This window comes from Punica granatum, chromosome 2, assembly GCF_007655135.1.
Source record: "Punica granatum isolate Tunisia-2019 chromosome 2, ASM765513v2, whole genome shotgun sequence".
NCBI classification, from domain to species: Eukaryota; Viridiplantae; Streptophyta; class Magnoliopsida; order Myrtales; family Lythraceae; genus Punica; species Punica granatum.
In genome coordinates, this window is record NC_045128.1 from 44,247,679 (window position 1) to 44,268,543 (window position 20,865).

General features: G+C 35.5%; 1 protein-coding gene and 1 pseudogene across 1 annotated transcript; both read right to left on the reverse strand.

Moving 5' to 3' along the window:
* Positions 1–9,723: 9,723 nt before the first annotated feature.
* LOC116197289 (ethylene-responsive transcription factor ERF104-like) lies at positions 9,724–11,345 on the reverse strand. The gene has a single exon (XM_031527383.1). It carries the CDS (start codon positions 10,950–10,952, stop codon positions 9,993–9,995), a length of 960 nt encoding a protein of 319 aa, XP_031383243.1. The 5' UTR covers positions 10,953–11,345; the 3' UTR covers positions 9,724–9,992.
* A 2,405-nt stretch (positions 11,346–13,750) lies between these two features.
* LOC116194067 lies at positions 13,751–16,544 on the reverse strand (annotated as a pseudogene).
* Between the last annotated feature and the right edge of the window lie 4,321 nt (positions 16,545–20,865).

Here is a 20,865-nt window from a genome sequence, read left to right on the forward strand (position 1 = left end):
GTGTGTGTGTAGGAGGACACATATGTATATAAGCACGCACGCACGCACGCACAGAGAGAGGTTAATTTTTAATTGAAACATGTATGTATGCATTTAATTACACAATTGATTTTTTTTTGGATAAGTAATTAAACAATTAATTAGGCACTGCATCTGCACTAAGGAGCGATAGAAGGGGGATTGCAATGCAATGCAAGTTGTATATCAGCGTAGGACAAGGATAGGATTAGGGATGACACCCAAAAAATTTGTTGGCAACTTGGGTTGGTTTGAAGACGCCACATATGTTGCAACCAAACTAATGTCAATCAATCCCAATCATAAAGTTTGGCATATACCCGAAGAAAAAGATTGTACGTAGACTTAATGCGTGGATGAAAGACAGACACATGAATTGACGATCCATTTGCTTAGCAGCTTGCTCGCAATCAGCAACTGGACGCGTGCGGTGCTGTGCCGCGCAGTTATGTTAGTTGACCACATAGGTCCTCTCCCTCGGATCCCAGAGAAACGAAAAGTCATCGTACGGACAATCTCCTAGATATTTTTCAAGAAAAACAAAAGTAAAATGAATTTTCGTACCGACAATCTCCTAGATATTTTTCAAGAAAAACAAAAGTAAAATGAAATCTTATATATATATATATATATATATATATATATATATGAGTTATCCTACCATAGAAAAATTTTAACATGATCCCGTATCACAGTCATCCAAACGCGAGACCCACATAGAGCCTACGCGTAATGGACGATTGAGATCTCGGTGTCACATGGCCCGAGATCACGTTAGCAGCATCGTTTATCTTATCTCTTATTTAAGCAGACGCTGATTTTATAATTATCACCTTATTTTGATTCAAAAGTCGAAAGTAACCACCATTATTTTAGATTAAATTAAATATGATACAATTTATAATTAATAAAAAATGAATTGAAGAGTATTATTGTCAGCTTAATATTATTCTTTTATTCTCCTTCATTCAACGTGTTAGCTTCCCTTTCCTTTGCTCTATCCTCTTAACCTCTCCATTCCACATTATATTAGCATTATTTTTGAATCTTTTTCAAATTCTATCTCCAATTATTACTTTTTTTAAAAATCTTTTTACGCTTAATTATTTTTCTTCCTCCTTCAAATTAATCCATTTATAAGTGTGTTAAAAAAATCATACAATTGGAGCGAATATGCACGGTTAATTAGTTTCTAGTATATATATCACTACAAGAAAAACTCCTTTTAGAAGCAATGATATTTGCTTTTAAAAGTCATGTATTTGCGTCTAGAAGAATTAGAGATAAAAGAGTAAATTGCCTCATTTACCTGTGTCATTTTAGATCTATAGAGGTAAATGAACAATAATTAATAAAAGTCACTAATTAGTATTGTTAGTGTTAGTTAAATTTGCCTCCAATAAGCATATATAACAACAAATTTTGTTGCTAAATTTATTATTTAGGATAATTGTAATTGTCTCTATAAAATTTTTCCAAAATAAATGATGATAATTACATTTGATCATTATCTCTATCTATCTTTATATTGTGCCTTGAACCCAACTCGAACCCTTTGATCTCTAACATAGTATTTTTAGTCTCGTGTCTTTACCATTTCACCCTCAATGCATCTTTGAGTTGAATTACATTTAATTTATATTTAATATTTTTGTCAAGCCTCAATAAATATGTAAAATATTTATTTATATAATTATTTAAAATTAATAAAATAATTAATATGCATATAATATAAAATCAAACATTGTGCATATATATCGTTAACTTCTGGGGTGGTAAGTTGAAGATTGTTAAATTGTCCAAAAACTTATGTATTTTATCATATATATACACAATAGATGAAGTAAAATATATAAAAAGAATATTAGTTCACTATTTTATTTAATTCAAAATCTGTATAATGTAATTTACATTTATAAATAAATAAAATATATTTTCTACTTATGTTGAGAGTAATTTGAATATCATTTAATTCATATTGAATAAATTATTTATGTTTAGGTAGAAATAATCCATCAAACTTTCAACATTTTATTTACTTGCTTTGTAGGTAAAATTTTGTACGTTGGAGGCAAATTAGAGAATTAGATTTAAAGACAATTATATTTTACCTCTAAAAGAATATATTAGGTGTAAAAAGATTAGATTTAGAAGTAATTAAGTCCTTTTCTTTCTAAAAAAATATTTAGCGGGTATATGCCTCTACTAATACGTTTTTAAACGTTATTCTTTTGAGGCAAAAGACTTATTTGTTGCTAGTAATTGTGGTAAAGATTTGTAATTTAGTAAAGTACTAATTTTAGGTGTTTTTAGAGGCAAATAGAATCCACATAAGAAACATATATTGTATTTGTCTCGAAATGAGAACTTTAGAGACTAATGTTATAATTGCCTCTCATTATTTATCTCTAATAAGGGTGTTTCCTGTAGTGTATGTATGCAAAAGATCAAGAACAATATCTAGTTGTTAATTAGAAACTATCACACACACACACAAAAGAAACGCAATTTGGGGTCGAGGAATTTCACAAATTTTAGCGATCTAGATTAAAATTATAATTTTAGCCTTGCGCTTTTTTTTTGGGAGTGTACAAAACCGAGAAGATTATGAATGGTTTGTTAATTTTATTGATATCACGTCTTTGTACATATAGCCATAACCCGGGAGAAGAATAAGGCAAGATTGGTAAAAGTTACAAGTCAATATTATGATAACTATCTATCCTATAATACAATATTATGTATAAGGAAATAAAGAGATGGAAATCACGGGAGGATATCTCGTAATACGCCCCCTCAAGTTGGAGAATGCGGGTCCCAAATTCCCAACTTGCTGAGAAGATACCGAAAACGATCACGTCCCAAAGCTTTGGTGAAGAGATCAACAGACTGAAGACGTGTGGATATGTGATTTGTAATGATCTTGTTGGATAGTAAGTGTTCTCGGATGAAATGGCAATCGATTTCAATATGCTTGGTCCTTTCAGGAAAAACTGGATTAGCAGCGATATGGAGTGCTGCTTGATTATCACAGTAGAGCTGAGTAGGACCGAATAATGTGACACCAAATGATGAAAGTAGACCACGGAGCCAAATAACTTCACTAACTGTAGCTGCCATAGCTCTATATTCAGCTTCAGCTGAAGAACGAGATACAGTTATCTGTTTCTTGGTCTTCCATGAAATGGGACTGCCTCCAAGTGTGATGAAGTAACCTGTGATTGACCTTCGCGTCATTGGACAACTAGCCCAATTAGAATCACAATAGGCTATTAGCTCCATGGATTATGGTCGGAGAAAACTACCTTGTCCCGGTGATTGTTTCAAGTAACGAAGTATACGTATTGTTGCCATTCAATGGTCCTGACGTGGATCCTGCATGAATTGGGAGAGGATGTGAACAAAATAGGATAACTCAGGACGAGTGATTGTCAAGTAGATAAGATGACCAATGAGACGGCGATATGTACTAGGATCAGACAACGGAGAGCCCGATTTCAAAGATAATTTATGTTGTTGTTCCATGGGAAACGAAGACGGTAGAGAGCCAAGCATGCCACATTCTGTGAGTATATCAAGAACATATTTTCTTTGATTGAGAAATAATCCGTTATCCATCCGAGTTACTTCAATTCCAAGAAAATATTGCAAAGGACCTAAATCCTTAATACGAAAACATGTGGCTAAATATTGCTTGAGTGAAGCGCAGAATTCCGAGTTATTGTCGACAATTATCAAATCGTCGACATATACTAGAACAACAAGAAAATTCCCATCTTTCTTCAGAGTAAATAATGAGTGATTGGAATCAGATTGTGCAAGTCCAAAATTGTGAAGTGCTGATGCAAATCTGGAGAACCAATTCCTAGATGCCTGACGTAAGCCATACAGAGATTTACGCAGGCGGCATGCATATCCTGGACGCCGAGAAGAAAAACCCGGTGGCATGCGCATATAAACCTCTTCAGATAAATCACCATGTAGAAATGCATTATGAACATCTAATTGGTGCATTTCCCAATTATGAGCAACAGCCATAGATAAAAGTACCCGGACTGTGACTAGTTTAGCCACAGGAGCGAATGTCTCTGTGAAATCGATACCTTCCACTTGAGTAAATCCCTTAGCTACTAAACGAGCTTTGAACCTCTCGACACTCCCATAAGCATTTCTCTTGATTTTGAAGACCCATTTGCATCTTATGGGTTTCTTATCAGAAGGGATTGGCTCGATCGTCCATGTTTTGTTCATCTCCAGTGCTCGAATTTCTTCATTCATGGCATCACGCCATCGAGGATCTTGAAAAGCATCCTTGTAAGTCCTGGGCTCAACATTAGAGTCTAACGTAGCAGTATATGCAAAATGCCGGTCAGTAAACTTTGAATAGGACAGAAAGTGCTCAAGAGGGGTGAACTTACCCGAGGAGGACGAAGGAGTCGATGAGAAGAAGTGGGGGGGGGGGGGGGGTCGAATAGTAGCAGTATTGCACACGAAATCCTTCAGATAACCGGGTCGATTACGAATTCGTTCTGAATGACGCACCTATTGTGGGGATTGTGTCTCCATTCCAGGTAAAATCGGAGCCAAGAAAGACCCTCTATCCACATGAGAAGTCGTTTCAGTGTGTGAAGGCGCTGTATTGGACGGTAGATCTTCAGTAGGAAGTGCATGTGACCCATTCTTTTCCGTTTCAGATGAAATGGGAGCTGAAAGTTGCCTCTGGTCTGCAGAACTAACTGATTCTGTGATTTGGGGAAGAGGATGCCCTGTTTCGAGGATGGTATTTCTATAAGGTTGAAGAGGTCTGTGATTCTGTGTGTCTTGACGTGGGCCAACGCTGTTCGGGCGACGAATTGGGCTGCATATTGGGCTGCAAACTGCTGAAGGGGGGTCAGCCCGTTGCACAGAAGAGGGCTATGCTCTCTCTCTACCAAAGTGGACTGTGCTCGACCCAAGTGAATTGCCCAGCCCAGAATCAAACTCCCCTTCTTCCCCATGGTTCGGCTGATGCAACAATAGGGGGTATCCTTTGAGTTGAGGTCACGTGAAACCCTAACATTTTGAGATCATGGAAAAATATCCTCATAGAATTGCACATCTCTCGAAACAAATATTTCATGAGATTGTATATCAGAAAGACGCCATCCTCTCTTTCCATATGGGTACCCGACGAAGAGGCATTTACGCAAGCGTTCTCCAAATTTATCTCTATTTCGAGGCCGATGATGTGCATAGCATAATGAACCAAATACTCGTAGATGTGAATAATCGGGTGTCTTATTGAACAACATTTCATAAGGAGATTTACCCGATAAGACTGATGTTGGTGTGAGATTGATTAAATATGTCGCGGTGGAGACGCATTCGCCCCAGAAGCGATTAGGAAGCCCAGCTTGAAAAAGAAGTGATCTAGCCACGTTGAGGATGTGGCGATGTTTTCTTTCTACACGCCCGTTTTGTTGTGGTGTGTCTGAGCAAGATGTCTGATGAATTATTCCATTCTGAAGAAAAAACTCATGTAATTCCTTGGAAATAAATTCTAAGCCATTATCACTGCGAATGATTTTGACAAATTTCTCAAATTGATTCTTCACTAAGTGACAGAAACTGATCAATTTTTGCTTAGCCTTGGTTTTATTATGTAACTGGTAAAGCCATACCGCTCGACTGAAATCATCAACTACTTTCAGGAAGTAATAAGCACCAGTAAATGATTTGACTCGATATGGTCCCCATAAGTCACAATGAACCAATTGAAATAAATGGCTTGCTTTATTAATACTAATAGGAAACGGAGAACGAGTCTGTTTTGCTCTATGACAAATATCACAAACTTTATCTCTAGTTTTATTCGGATAATTTGCAAGTCCTTTGAAAATAACACCTTTTGATGGGTGTCCCAACTGCCTGTGCCATAATTCACTGTTCTCATCGATAGCCGGTGAAGCAAAGGCTGATGAAGACACGCGTCTCAAATAATAGACCCCCCCGGACCGTTCACCCACTCCAATCGTCTTCCTCGTGGCTAGGTCCTGTATCAAGCACATATCGGTGAGAAATATCACTCGACAATTTAAATCAGATGATAACTGAGCAACTGAGATTAAATTGCATTGGAAGGATGGAATTACTAAGACTTCATTTAAAATGAAATTATCCCAAATATGTATTTCTCCAATTTGAGTGGCTTGAACCGATTGTCCGTTAGGAATTACAACCCAAAAATTCTGAATGGATCGTCTGGACTTAGATAGAAGATCAGCTTGGCCTGTCATGTGGTGCAATGCTCCTGTATCAATAATCCAATTTACACTTGGATCAAGAGAAACAAAGTTTTTACCAACAAGAGGCTCGATGGTTTCATTCTCGTTGTCCATCATATTCAGAAATTTCTGAAATTGAGCGAACTGGGCCGGAGAGAGATCAGACAGTTGATTGGGCTTCCCTGGTCGCTGGGCCGACTGTCCATTTGTCTGGACAACATTGACCTGGGCCTGACTGCCCATTGGGCCATATGACTTAGGATTACCGCTGCCTCCCCTTTTTATCTGCTTGTTGTCCGTCTGCCTCATCTTTCCTTTACCAGTCCAATTCGCTGGTTTGCCATGAAGCTTCCAGTAGGTGCTTTGGACATGGCCGACGCAATGGCAGTGTTCACAGAATGGACGACCACTTGATCAGATCTCCGATTGGCCTCCCTCGTCCCTTACAAGAAAAGCAGCCGCATCCATTCCTGTCTCACTTACACAAGACACAATTTTCTGCCTCTCCTCGTGTATAATCATTGAGTAAATCTTGTTAAGAGAAGGGGATGGCTCCATACTCAAGATATTAGACCGTACCGTACTGAACTCGGGGTTGATTCCCATGAGAAACTGGTAAGATTTTTCTTTCTCCCTTTGCGAAGCATTGGACGCTGCCGCCGCACAGGTACAGTGAGTTATTTCAAGAAAATTCTCGAGCTCATCCCACAACCCCTTTAACACCGAATAGTATTTGGAGACGAATAGCCCTTCCTGCTTCATAAAACAAATTTGAGACTTGAGTTCATAAACCTTTGTTTCATTACCTTGGGAAAACCTTTCTCTGAGATCATCCCACAGATTTTTCGCGTTTTGAATGCAGGCAATGCTGGGCTGGAGCTCCTTATCGACAGAATTGGACAACTAGGCTACCACCATGGAATTGCAGATGATCCATTGTTGATAGTTGAGATCCCCTTCAGCCGGCTTCTGCATGGTTCCATCGATGAAACCTATTTTGTTCTTTGCCACCAGTGCCGTACACATGAGTTTCGACCAGGTGAGGTAATTCTCGCCATTGAGAATACACGAGGTGAGTTGATTTCCTGGTCCATCTGAAGAGGACACGGTGTAGGAAGATGAAATGTTGGAGGCCATTGAGTGATTGATGAACAGGAACTGAATATCGACGATAATTTGGTCGATTTCGAGTAAATCTTGCTCTGATACCATGTACAAAACCGAGAAAATTATGAATGGTTTTGTTAATTTTATTGATATCACGTTTTTGTACATATAGCCATAACCCGGGAGAAGAATAAGGCAAGATTGCTAAAAGTTACAAGTCAATATTCTGATAACTATCTATCCTATAATACAATATTATGTATAAGGAAATAAAGAGGTGGAAATCACGGGAGGATAACCCGTAATAGGGGGATAATCTAATTTAATCTAATTATCCAAAAAAAAACTAATCTATTTTAGTCGACTGACTTACCTGGTACAATATTTAATATTCTGCACCCTTCTCCAAGTTGAGAAGTGGGGCGGGGATGGAGACGGCAGCATTGATTTGTATATATGTATGTATGTGTTTAATATGGAGAGTTACTTGCCATTATTAATTGATTGCAGGTTGTGACGTATATAATTGGGAGATTAGCGTCCAACTTGTTATTTGGATATTAGCTAGCTTATAGGGTAGTAGCTGGTAGTACTCATCCGCGCATTCATTTCACTTCCCAGATGGATATCCGTCAGCATGCATGAATATGTACGCATCAGCCGACGTCAGGGGCTGACAACGACTCTTAACTCCAGTAATTATATTTATGAATTATTTATTATATGAATATATAGTACGGGGTTACCATGCCCTGTGATATATGTTGCGCAATTTGAACCTAATCTAGGTCTAGTATATGTACCTAGCTAGCTAAATAGATGAGATATATAAATTAATTAGTCTTGGTTTTCCTAGTCGGATTGTAATCACATTTTCTTTTTCGGAGGTATGAATCATGATATTCGAAAGCCCAATTGACTCCGACTAATCCAGTTGAGCTAGGTCGGCGGAGTAAAGTTCTCCCAGCGTTGATTTTCTGCATTTATAAGGACTCGAATCCCGATACCTTATTTAAGCGAAACAAGCGCTCAGTAACTTATAACTACATTTTAATCTTATATATGTGGGCAAGGGCTATATCATATATTAGTTGAAGGAGATTGACTACAATATCTTGGAGCATACATACAGAAACTGATTGGAATGTGCATTGCAATTTACAATTTCTCTTCTTATTTTTATGTAGTAAGAAATTAATTATATAATTTTTGTGAAGCAACAATCAGTATAATATATATATATATATATATATATATATGATTAGGATTTTCAAGATAACGTAAGAACTGATCGAAGAACATTCTATATATCAAACCTCAAAAAGGGTTATATTCTATAAATAACTAAAATTTACTTGAGTGCATAATAAATGAGATTGTGTGTATAATAAATGTTTAAAAGAAAATTTTAAAAATATGAAAATTGACGATTAAAAACCAAAAATAATAATTATAAATATATCTAAATCTCCTACTCACTATATAATAATTAAAAAGAAATTAAAAGAATATGAAAAACATTAAAAAACAAAGAATATTAATTAAAAATATTTAATAAATGCAATTAAATGTACTTAAATCTCTTAATAAATATAATTAAGAGAATTTTTTTTTGTAATTTCTTAAATATATATAAGTGATAAATGTGTATAAACAATTAACTTAACGTGACATTAATAAAATTGAGCCTAACTTATAGAAATTAATATAAGAATTTTGATATTCTTACGAAAATTAATGAAGCATATTGCATACATATAATTTATCATAAAACTAAACATATATATGTATAAGTATATTGAAAAGTAAAACTTGACGTGTTACCTTTTAATAAATTCTAAAACAATAAGAAATATATAAAAAAACATATATACAAAATAGAGTTAATATACATATATAAAAATATATATAACGTCTCATTACATAGAACAATAACAATCCTTACTCACGAAGGAAGATTATATAAATTGAAAAAAATGTTATTATATAGAATAATAATAATCTTTATTCATAAGGAATATTTCATAAATTTGAAAAATAATAATAAAATAATCTAAATATATAAAATAATATAATTATATATAACACAAACTAAAATTGTAAAATACATTAAATAAATTTATAGGACGTAATACAAACTGATTGTAAAATTATAATTGAACTATTCAAAAGTATTCATGCAATTCTATTGAATTTTTTTTTTGAAAATTGATTATTGAGAACTTTTATTTTCAATAAATATAATAATACTAATAAGTAAATTAATATTTTAAATTGTGACAATTATTATCCGTATAAAATATAAATATACGTACACAAACTTATGCAGCGCATGAGATTGAACACTAGTATTAGAAATATGATTAACAAAACCAATGAACAAACAAATCCATTAAGAAACCAATGTTCTGTTCTTGTGCGGTGCTCTTGGATGGGAGTAAAGAATATTACCGCAGTACTCCTCAACCGAATCGAATCTAAGGTAAGATCACATCGGAGCTTTCCCAATTTAGAAACCTGCCCCCAAAATCTTTACAATTATTACATATATGTGTATGTATGTATATTCCCATTTAATCTAATTTGATTTAATCTAATTATAAGTCACTTCACCAAAAGTGGGGCGGCGCACCCAACTGATCGATAAGGAGATAACGGCGATAACGGTGGCACGCTGAATATGCTGTCCTCGTTCACATCCGCAAAATCCCAAAATGGCATCCAACACGATGGCGTTAACGGGCAATTAGCCCCCCCTGCATCCCCGGTACTGGAACTGGATTCCGACGACGACGGCGGCTCTCTTTTCACAGCTTTCTTCTTATAATTAGGTCCCCCTCCTCCCTCCTCATCACCGTTGTTCTGATCCAATTCTAGTTCCCAGTCCGACGGTCTCTCCCTTTTCGAGACTGGGGCTGGGGGACTGGGTCCAGCTGGCGACTTTCCGGCATCCAGTGGGAAGTTCAGTATGGCCTTGCTTCCGCGCAGCCGAAAGGCTGCCCTATCGTAGGCCTTGGCAGCTTCGATCGCGGTATCGAAGGTCCCGAGCCAGACCCGAGTTCCCTTCCGGGTCGGGTCTCGGATCTCCGCCGCAAACTTTCCCCAGGGTCGCCGTCTCACTCCCCTGTAGTGCTTCTTCGAGCCACCGGACTCCAACTGGGAAACGCTCTGCAGCTGGCTCGTCGTGGACGGATGGTCGACAGTGGTTCCCTTAGTTATAACTCCCATGGGCGCCATAGGGATAGCCACGTTGATTGCCGGCCGCCGAGCACTCAAAGCTGACGGTTTCGGGGGTCTCGAATGTTGACGGATGATGAGTGGCTGTGGGGGCTTCGGCTTGGCCTCGGATTGGAGTAGTAGTAATTGGGCGTAATTGTGAGGTTGATTATTGGATGGGGGATCATCGTATTCGTCATAGCTCCCCCGGTTGGGGCTGCAGAGTGGGGCTTGGGGAAATCGAAGAGCAGTTATGAGGGTATCCAAGGAAGGCACAGAGTCATCGAGGAGGTGATCCCTAATGAGGTCCAAGGTCGTTGTGGTTGTCTCATCGACATGTGAAGCCATATAAGTATGTATATATATATATATATATGTACGTACGAGATCGGACTACTATAAATAATTATGATGAGGATTTAGTACGTACTAAAACTATTGCTACTACTCGAGAATAGGAATTTCTCGACGGCCTCAATTTGAAAAATAAGTTCAGAACGGGGAGGGGAAAGGAGTTGATCGAGCCTTTAAGCTTAGCTAATTGATGATGATGAGACAAGAGATCGTTAGGATAGGATTTTTGGGGACTCTGGCTGGCTGGCTGGCTTTGTGCTTGTGTTGGAGTGGAAAATGAGAATGTGTGCCGTAAGAGTTTATAAATGGCGGAATTTTTGGACGTCGGGGATGTTTCAGGGGAGGTTCCATGTTGGAGGGAGGAAGCATCCTCTGGCTCTCCCACCTCTCACCTTCATGCCAATAGAGATAGGACATGATTTGCTTTTACTTTGACGAAATGTCCAAACCAAAATCAATTAATTAATCATTGAATTTTCTTTTACCTTTTTATTCACTTGACAAGTTATAAATTTAATATAATAAAATAAAAAATTTTCTGTTCGATCATAAAGCTGGAGACTCATGAAAACTTTGCAGCTGCATCTTCTTTCTTAATTCTCGAATTCTTTTTTTTTATTGCTGGAAAAACACTTATAACTTTATCCTTTTGCTCTTTTGCTCTTTTTTTATTTTTTATTCTTATTATTATATTGTAACATATCAATTATTAGAAGAAAGTATACCTTGTGGAATGGAGGGCAAGCAGCCGAGCTCTCCAACACAGATGTCTGCTTCTGCTGTACTTCCTCCAAATCCATTTTCTTTTTTGCGTTAATTATAATTAAGTTACTAATGTCAAATATCATACTTTATTTATCAACATGAATTGATTTAAGTCTTTAAAGATGAGAAAATCTATTTACAGTTTTACTGCTTAATGGTCCATCCAACTCAAAACATAAATTTAGTCGGGAATTATTAGCTTTTCCAATACATGTGATATACACTGAAAAATGTTATACATTATTTAGTCATTAGCTTCGATGGAAGCGATTAGTGAGCACCCTACATGCCTAACTTAATTTGTTCAAATGTATTGTTGGTAGTTCATGATACGAGTTGATCCCACTTCGGAAAATTGAAAAGGAAAATCCTTGAGTTTATAAGAATTTTAAGTATCAGAACTTACTAACTCGAGTTTTTGAATGAATATGAGCAAAGTCAATTCTAAACTCAATGAAAATCTTACATGGTATTAAAACATGTTACACGTTCGAGTGGCTCATATATCCCCATAGCCAAATTGCGGCCGACTGGAATATGAAATTCATGGTTGTAATTCAGTCCAAGCATGGAGAGAAAACTCGTCTCATTGTCGATTCACCCTCCTCTCTCCTGAGTGTCGAAGAAAAGCCTACCCGTGCTAAACAATAACAATATCTACAGTTGGGTCCCACTTATATAATAACCATGATGTTAGGTCCCACTTGCCTCCTGGTTTCTTTTGTCTCTATCTATACATATTTATATACATATTTTTTTGAGTGAAATCTCTATCTATATATATATGTCATCAAATGCATGGTTCATTCAAATTAACTAATAACTAATTAGTAATTGATATTTGCAGGTTGTGCGATAGCCTTTTATTAAGTTTTGTATGATCAAAATTAGATAAATAACACATAATAAGTATGGATTAAAAAAAAATTAAAACAATATATTTTACAAAGTAAACTAACAAATAACACAAATCGCGAGTGTGAACAAATATGTAATTTAGTCCAATAGAAATGTGAAAAATAATAATTTTGTAATATAAATTCAATAGGATAAGTCTGATGGTTAAATGAACTAACTTCATCCGTGAAGATCCAAATTTTTATCTTGTATATATAAGCATATGGTACATTAAATTTGAACAGTTTCACATATATAAAGGTGCTTCTAATTATCGAGAAAACTTTTTATTTTCGAATAAATTCAATTATATATTATTATATGTAAATAATATGAACGCATAACCAAAATGCGTCAAATATGGCATGAGATCTCGGGCTCGATTCTCGTCAATGAGACTTCTGTGCCATTTATTTGATTTTGCTATTTTTATTCTTGTACTAGCCCATGTACCTTCCTTATAATCAGAAAAAAAAAATGTGAATTCATTGAACTATAACTACAAGGTCAATGTAGTGGAGTTGAGGGTTTGTAATTTTGCTTGTGTCATTTACACTCCTCAATTTTTATATATTATAATTGATTAGAGAGATTTTTTGGAATGAAAACTATTGAAGATATAAACATATATATATATATATATATAGATAAATACACTTAGAAATTGCTAAAGTCTGTAATTAATTAGCTAGGAAAATGGAAAGTTTACTCTCAATCAATCACCACTAGAAAAATGGGTTTCAGTGACAGAAATTTCCGTTACTGAAGCCTTCAATGATGGAAGTTTCTGTCACAAATCCGTGGAAAAGGTCGATATAGATACATCTCTATGGGAATCAATATACCGTCACAAAGGTAACATCTTGTGACCAATTAGTGACGGAATTGGTGTGAAAAAAGTGATAGATTTGTGACGAAATTTGTGACAGGAAATTGTGACGAAAGATTGACGGAAGGAGCCCAGTGAAAGTGATGGGAAACGATGAAGTGACCACCATCGTAATGACCAGCATTATCGAATACTTCAGTTTGTTCAATGGCATTATAAAACCGTGTTTTCCTTTTTTGGCGTGTTTTCCAAAATTCTCTGAAGCAAAAATATCGAATCTTTGCAAGCAAACTCGGGTGTCTATCTGAATCTGATCTTAGGTAAGTACTATGGCTAATTACAACAGCATTTCATTGTGAAGGTCCTAAATGCATCAATGAGGACATTAACATCACCATATCAATAAGTTGTTAATTCCACTAGAAACCTAACTGCCAGCTCGTGAGAGCTCGAGAGACACTGGGCAGTGGTCGCTTCCGTAAAAGCCTGCATAAATTAAAAAAATGATGGAAACAAACTTATTGAGATGTGTGAGGAAAACAAATTTAAATTCTTCAACTATTTTGAGTTTGAGAAGTACTCGTCCAGTGCTTCGTAATCAACAAATAATAAACGGAGCAGCTAACTATAAATTTCCAAGGCAAAGACTTCCTAGTCGACCACAAGCTCAAATTCACATTTCACAACAATGTGAACCGCCAAATATTGCCATATTTAAAGTTAACATATAAGAACACATCAAAACATTTTTCAGCAATGTGACACAGGCGCATACCTTCGAGTTCGATTCCTTTCCCATGCATCTCGCATGAGATGATCCTGCTAGCCGGCCAACTTCTCTGAAACAATAAAAATAGTCAATTCTCATCCTCTTCCCTCTATACCTGCCAAAAAAACCCCTTCCATCATTTGGTAGAACAAAAAATGAAAAAATTTGCTAAATCACAAATCAGCGAATGAGGACAAGGACAACGGTAACTGCTCTCAATAGAAAATAAACTGCAAAATGGTCCAATCCGTACTTACTTCCCTATAGGGTTTCCTGACCATGAGAAGCCATGATCCATATCCTTGTCCTTGTGCGTCTACAGGCTTTCCTCTGAAGTATAAATCAACACGAAAGCAGCCCAAGTAAAAAATCTTACTAGAAGAAGAAGAAGAAGATAGCAAAAAGATAAGGAGTAGGCCACAACAATTTCAGAATTTTATTCAAGCTAGAAGTATTAATTTGAAATTGGACCGATTTATGGAGCTAGATGCGAGTGTTAAATAGTACATAGTAAACGAAATGTAATAAAGACAAATATTTTTTAATCACAAAAGCAGCACGAAAAATTATCTATTTATCTTGAAAGAAAAACATACTCCTTCAGGACGGTACCAAACCGTTTCCTTTCAGGCAGTGTAAACCATCCTGCATGTGAGAAGCTACAGCAATTACTAGTTTACAAAAAGGAAAGACATGGCCTTATAAATTATTGTCCTCATCCGATCCATCTTTTATAAATTACTTATGAGGCACTTTTCTTCATCATGTCTAAGAAACAAACACGGGTGGGGCAATCCCTTCCTCAATATATATATATATATATATATATGTATATGTACACAAACCGTGAGAGAAAATTTGAGCTTCCAGTCAATTAATTTTACCTCTTTGTTTGGAGGAACGTACCCATTGAGTTTTGCAGCAGCAAAAAATTCAGGGTGGCTGACGTCAATTTCCTCATGGCTGCATATGATAAATAAGATAAGACAGTCAATGGTCAGAGGATAGTACATTGTTGCTTTCCATGCAGATGGAGAAAAGTGGCATATAATTCTAGGTGCATGCTTTAAGAGTTCTCATATGCAAAAATTTAACAAAGTATTGAGTTTGCTGAAGAGAAAAGGGATGTGCAGCCTCGCCTCACGTTTAGATCACTGCACCAGATCAAGGGCTTATCTGAAGATTGTACAACAAAATCTAATAACCTTCTATCCCATTTTCTTCTCCTTTGGAAATGAGTTCTCCTCTTCAATGAGAGAAATGTCTCGAATTCGTCCAAAATAACACGACCATCTGGTTCATGTTTTGAAGCTGAGTGTGGAGATAAGTGCATAAATGAAGAGCCTCAGTTGCTCTATCCACAAGTGTTAACAGTATAAATTAGAAGAATACCTAGATAGATTTCTTCATATGTTGAACAGAACACCACAAAGATTATGACTCCTGACAAAATCTTTCAAAGTTGAGTCGTCTGAGGAAACACAAAGGCAGCAAAATTGAGTCATCTGAGCTCATTGACCAACTAACTAGTCGAATCGGAGCAGCGGGAGCTCAGTTCGAAGCAGGTTAAGGGAGAAGCGTTGGAGCCAATTTGAATCGGAGAAGCTTCAACGCCGTAATCTGTTCAAGGCCTCTCAACTCTAATCACACTGAGACAGAGCGTGAGGGAAGAGATTGAGAGTGAGAGAGCAGCAGCAGCAGAAAGACTGAGAGCCCAAATCTTTTTGAGCGAAAGGGGGAGAGATCGACTAACCAATTCAATTGGAGAAACCCTAGCCAACCTGTTCGCACCAAGTCTTCCTTCCCCGGCGCTCCACCCCCTCCTGAGCTCCTCCACCTCCTCCGTCTCCTAGCTAATCGGAGAACCACTCCTTCTCCTCAGCGGCACTGACTCCAGCAACTCCTCTCCCCGCTCCCGCGAGAATGAGTGAATGGCATTGGAGAGAAAATGAGCCACAGCATTAGGTTTAATAGAGAAAACATATTAGAGTCATAATACTTATGGCCTGTTTATTTTAGGAGTTAAAATCACTTTAATTTTAACTTTAACTTTAACTCAACACATTACACAATAAAAATACACATTTTTCAAGTAAAAAATTTTAACTTTAACTTTAACTCAACACACTACACAACAAAAACACACATTTCCCGAGTCAAATTTATAATCCCAACTCATTTGTCATTTTTCATAATTAAAATCAAGTTACTTTAACTCTGAATCCAAACGTATCGTTAAATTTGAACAATCGAAACCCTTAACGCTTCTTACTTCAGTGGAAGATTTACATGTATTTTTCATCGAGGATTTGAGTTCGAGCCCCATAGCTCACATAAAAAAAGAATTTTATTTTTTTAATTTCTTATATGATATTGCCTGGATCGGGGACGGATATTTTCTCTGTCGGTCACTTGGATCACAGATCAGTCACTATTTGCGAGGTACTTTTTCGGTGGCTGTTCTGTCACAGATTGTGACGGATGTTGTCCATCACAAACTTTCCGTCACTCAAGCCAGTCTTTCTCGTAGTGAATCGGTAGATGGAGAAGGGAATATAATATACCCTCAAACATGTATCAAGAGTTATATGATTTAATTTTCGCTAGTGAGCTTTTCTCTATCTTTATATTATTATTTTTCTTTTCATTTATCAGGCTTATGAATTTCTTTTTCACAATGGACGAAAAAAACTTGTAATATATAAAACGACTAACTTAACAATTTGCCCCTCAAGAGATCGATATTTCATCACATCTAATCTCAATTAATTTTTTACATCAATTTTGACTATAACCAACAAAATGTGTATCAAATCGATCATTCCGTCAATTCTTCGTTAAAAATTGGATGTAAAACATTAAAAAATCATAAATTAATTCGTTAATGAAGTATTATATGATTTAATATAATATGATAAATTAAAAAACAAATATAAAAAAATCTTAGGCAAATGAGGACAAAGAGAATAGGAATGGGGGAATGGGCTTAAGGGAAGTTGATTTGCAGTCGACACCGACCTAGGGAGATGTCACTCTGGGGAACGATGGACGGCGAGTTGACCCCACCGTGGATCTGGACGACACCGGCCTCCTCCAACGACCCCAACTCCGCCTTCCCCCAGCCCATCGTTTGCCTCTACCATAGCACCGTGTGGGGATTCCACAGCTGCCTCGTCAAGATCCTCCCCTTGATGAAGTCCATCTTCACCTCCTTCTCCCCTTATCGAACAACAGGTGGAAGAGCTGAGCTTTCATAGTCGAGATTGTGGTGGTGTCAAGCTGGCCTTTGAACCTTTGATTTTTCATTTTCTTTTTTACTTTCCAGAATGCTCGAGAGAGAAAAGGAGGCAGATCGGTAGTGAGGGCACCTCCTCTGGTCGCCCCCTCAAGGCGACCTTGCCAGATGCATCTGAAGCATCTGATAGCCTGCATAGTGCTATGATGGAGGTTGAAGAGGGGCTGGGGGATGGCAAAGTTGGGGTCGGAGGAGGAGGCCAAAGGGAGGAGAATGGGGTAATTACAATCAGTGTCCATCCGCCGATGAGGTCGACTTAGTGGGGCGAACCTTGTACACTTCTTCGATTAGGCTTTGGGATTTGAGGGCTTATTCGATTAGGGTTTGCGATTTGAGAGCTAGAGATTTGAGGGTTAGTTAGGGGTTGCAAATGGCTTCAATGTCTCCACCAACGATTTTTGCATTTAAATAAGATGAAAAAAATTAGAAAAAAGGAAAGAAAATAAACATATAATGCCAGAAAAAAATGGGAATGGACAATATGATGGGAAAAAACAATCAAATAATGTCATGTCAGATATTTCGGTCGACTTTTTGACGGTAAACAGAAGGAATGAGTAGTTTGATGTACATTTAATTTGTCAATATCAAAATTATAAAAAAAAAATTGAAGTTAAATTTAATGTAATATCAATATTTCGATGGATAAATTGTTAATGGACTCAATAAAACATATAGGAGCTGTGACTGGCTAGCATGGAACGGCTACAAGCTGGCCGTTGGACCCCAACAACCAAAGCGGCTTGGGACAAGGGATTTGACAAAAAAAAAAAAGAGATGATTCTGTCGCTACCAGCAGGAAATTTAAAAAGTCCAATTCCAAAACCATGTGGCTTTGACGTTTGACTCTAATTTTGGAGAAAGAGGAAAGAGAGAGGGAGATGTTTTCTCGTTCCACCGCCTCCTTTTTCCATTTATATAATTTTTGGTGGGAGTAAATTATTTGTTTATCTATCTATTAATTAGATTTTGCTTGCCTTCCATGCAACTTCTACTAGAAAATCTTAAATGGTCCATCTTATAATAATATGGTGAAAAATAATTAATAATATTTTAATTAAGAATATTCACTATAATCAACCAAGTGATTAGAACTCATTATTCTATTCATTGTAATTTAATTAATATTTTCTCATGGCACGTGATAAAATAGAATTATCAAAAAATATTTCAACTTCTACTTCTCCTTTCAGTCTCATGCATGCATGCTTGCCCACTTGCAAAAGGAAAAAGAAAGTTAAAACATGGATCTATCGAGTTAAAAGAATATCTTGTCCAATTAACAACAACTCGATGGAATACTAATTTGATTAGCCTAGTTGTTTTACAGTTCCATATCCGTAGAAATAAGACGCAATCAGGAGATTTGAGATGGAGGTATAAATTGTGATTGATTTCTTAAACAGAACGAATAGAACTGATTTGATTAGCCTAGTCGTTTTATAGTTAAAAATTTGTTGATATGATTGTTTTATAATTACAAAGCACAAAACTGCAACCGAATGTAAAGAAATAAAAAAGGTTAAACGTATGCGTAAAAAGGATCACATTCACGATCAACCAACCGATGTCCAAGCTTTTGGTTTTCTAAGAGAAAATTTTGTGATTTGGAATTTCTATGAATATGGGACTTTCAGTATTATTTCACATACATCTTTTTATACCATTTCGGAATATGTTCTTTTGTACTTTTATACTTTCATAACAAATACATCAAAAACTTGAAAAAAAATCATTAAAAGAAATAATGATATTTTAGATTAAATAATTTTATGATAAAATTTTTCATTCACTTATATATTTGTGTACAGATAACTTAAAATTTCAAAAATTATCTCAATATTTGTAACTCATAATTATTTTTTCTAACTTAAATAGCATACATTAATTTGATAAAAAATTTACTTGAAAGAAATATTATTAAGTAAGAAATATTGATAAAGCACATGAAAAAAATTATTGCAAAGGAAATCAATATTAATAAAATAAATGTTATTTCTAAATAACATATATTAATATATATGATAAGTAAACGCACAATATGCGTCCGATAAGAGACTAAATAAATTTAATAAAATATTAAGTAAATTCCTATTACTTTCAGTTCAAAGAGATTTAAATTGTTGGTTAATTTGTTACAGCAATTATTATTATATATATTCAATTATACAAATTTTATTTAAAATATATATAAAACTTAATTCTTTTATGCTTTAATATAATTAACTCGATAGAATGAGTTCAACATTTTTTGCTCATATATGATATAAAGATTACTAAAGAGTATATATATTCTAATAATATATGAATTAGTGTTTTTGATAACCGAATCAGATTATGTCGAGGAAATATTTACAAATTCAATATATATATATATATATATAAATTAAACATGCACAATATCAATCTTTCTTATCATTTGTTGTCCTGTTGACACTTCCGCCCATGTGCTAGCTGGAACTGCTAGCCTTTTCCTTTATGCCCTATCCTGACAGACATTGTGTTTAATAACGAAGTTTATTTTAATTTAATTTGATTTGAGAAGATGATAAAAAAAAAGTAATTGAAAAAAATATGTGAGAGAATTTAAAAAATAATAATGATTTTAAAATATTAAAATTGAGGAAAAAGTATTAGATAGTTAAGAGAATTTAATATTAAAAATTAATTATAATAATAAATAAATAAAATATATGAGAGAGAAGAAAAAAAAAGATAAAAAAATAATGATTGTGTTGTTGCATTGAAAGAAAAATTTAGTTAAGTTAAGCTAAGTTTGATTGTCTTGTAAATAAACATAGTAAATCGATCGGTCGGTATACAAAATAAATATCTAATGAATTTAATATAAAATATACAATGAGGATTCTTTTCCGTCTCTTGAGAAGGACAAGAGGGCGGAAGACTTTAGAGCCGCAAAACTAACGTCGCAAAGAATTAATTTCAAAGAGACCGAAGCTTTATTTATTTATTTAAAATTATAAATATTCTCAATTTAATAATTAAACTTTTCGAAAATCTGATTAATTCTTACCCACGAGTTGCAATGGATTTTGATCTCATACATTGAAAATTCTCTTACTGGAATCATAATTTGTCACTGCATGAGATCTTCGTGTTCGGAGTCAATAACATTCATTTGTTATTACATAATATAAACAGAGGGATGATAGCGAATACCGACATAAATATCTCTTTCCCTAGCTAACTGGCATTTGACGAAGAGGTGGAGTGGAAAAGATTGAATTTTAGGTTGGGGAATAGTGTGGCGCTAATAATTCCATACCTTTTCCTTTATTTAATTAGTGTATTATATGTGATTTCGAAATGTGCTACATAGACATTCTTTCAT

Bases quoted from the DNA above. Each gene is read 5' to 3' on its own strand.
- LOC116197289 (XM_031527383.1), bottom strand. From the start codon at position 10,952: ATGGCTTCACATGTCGATGAGACAACCACAACGACCTTGGACCTCATT.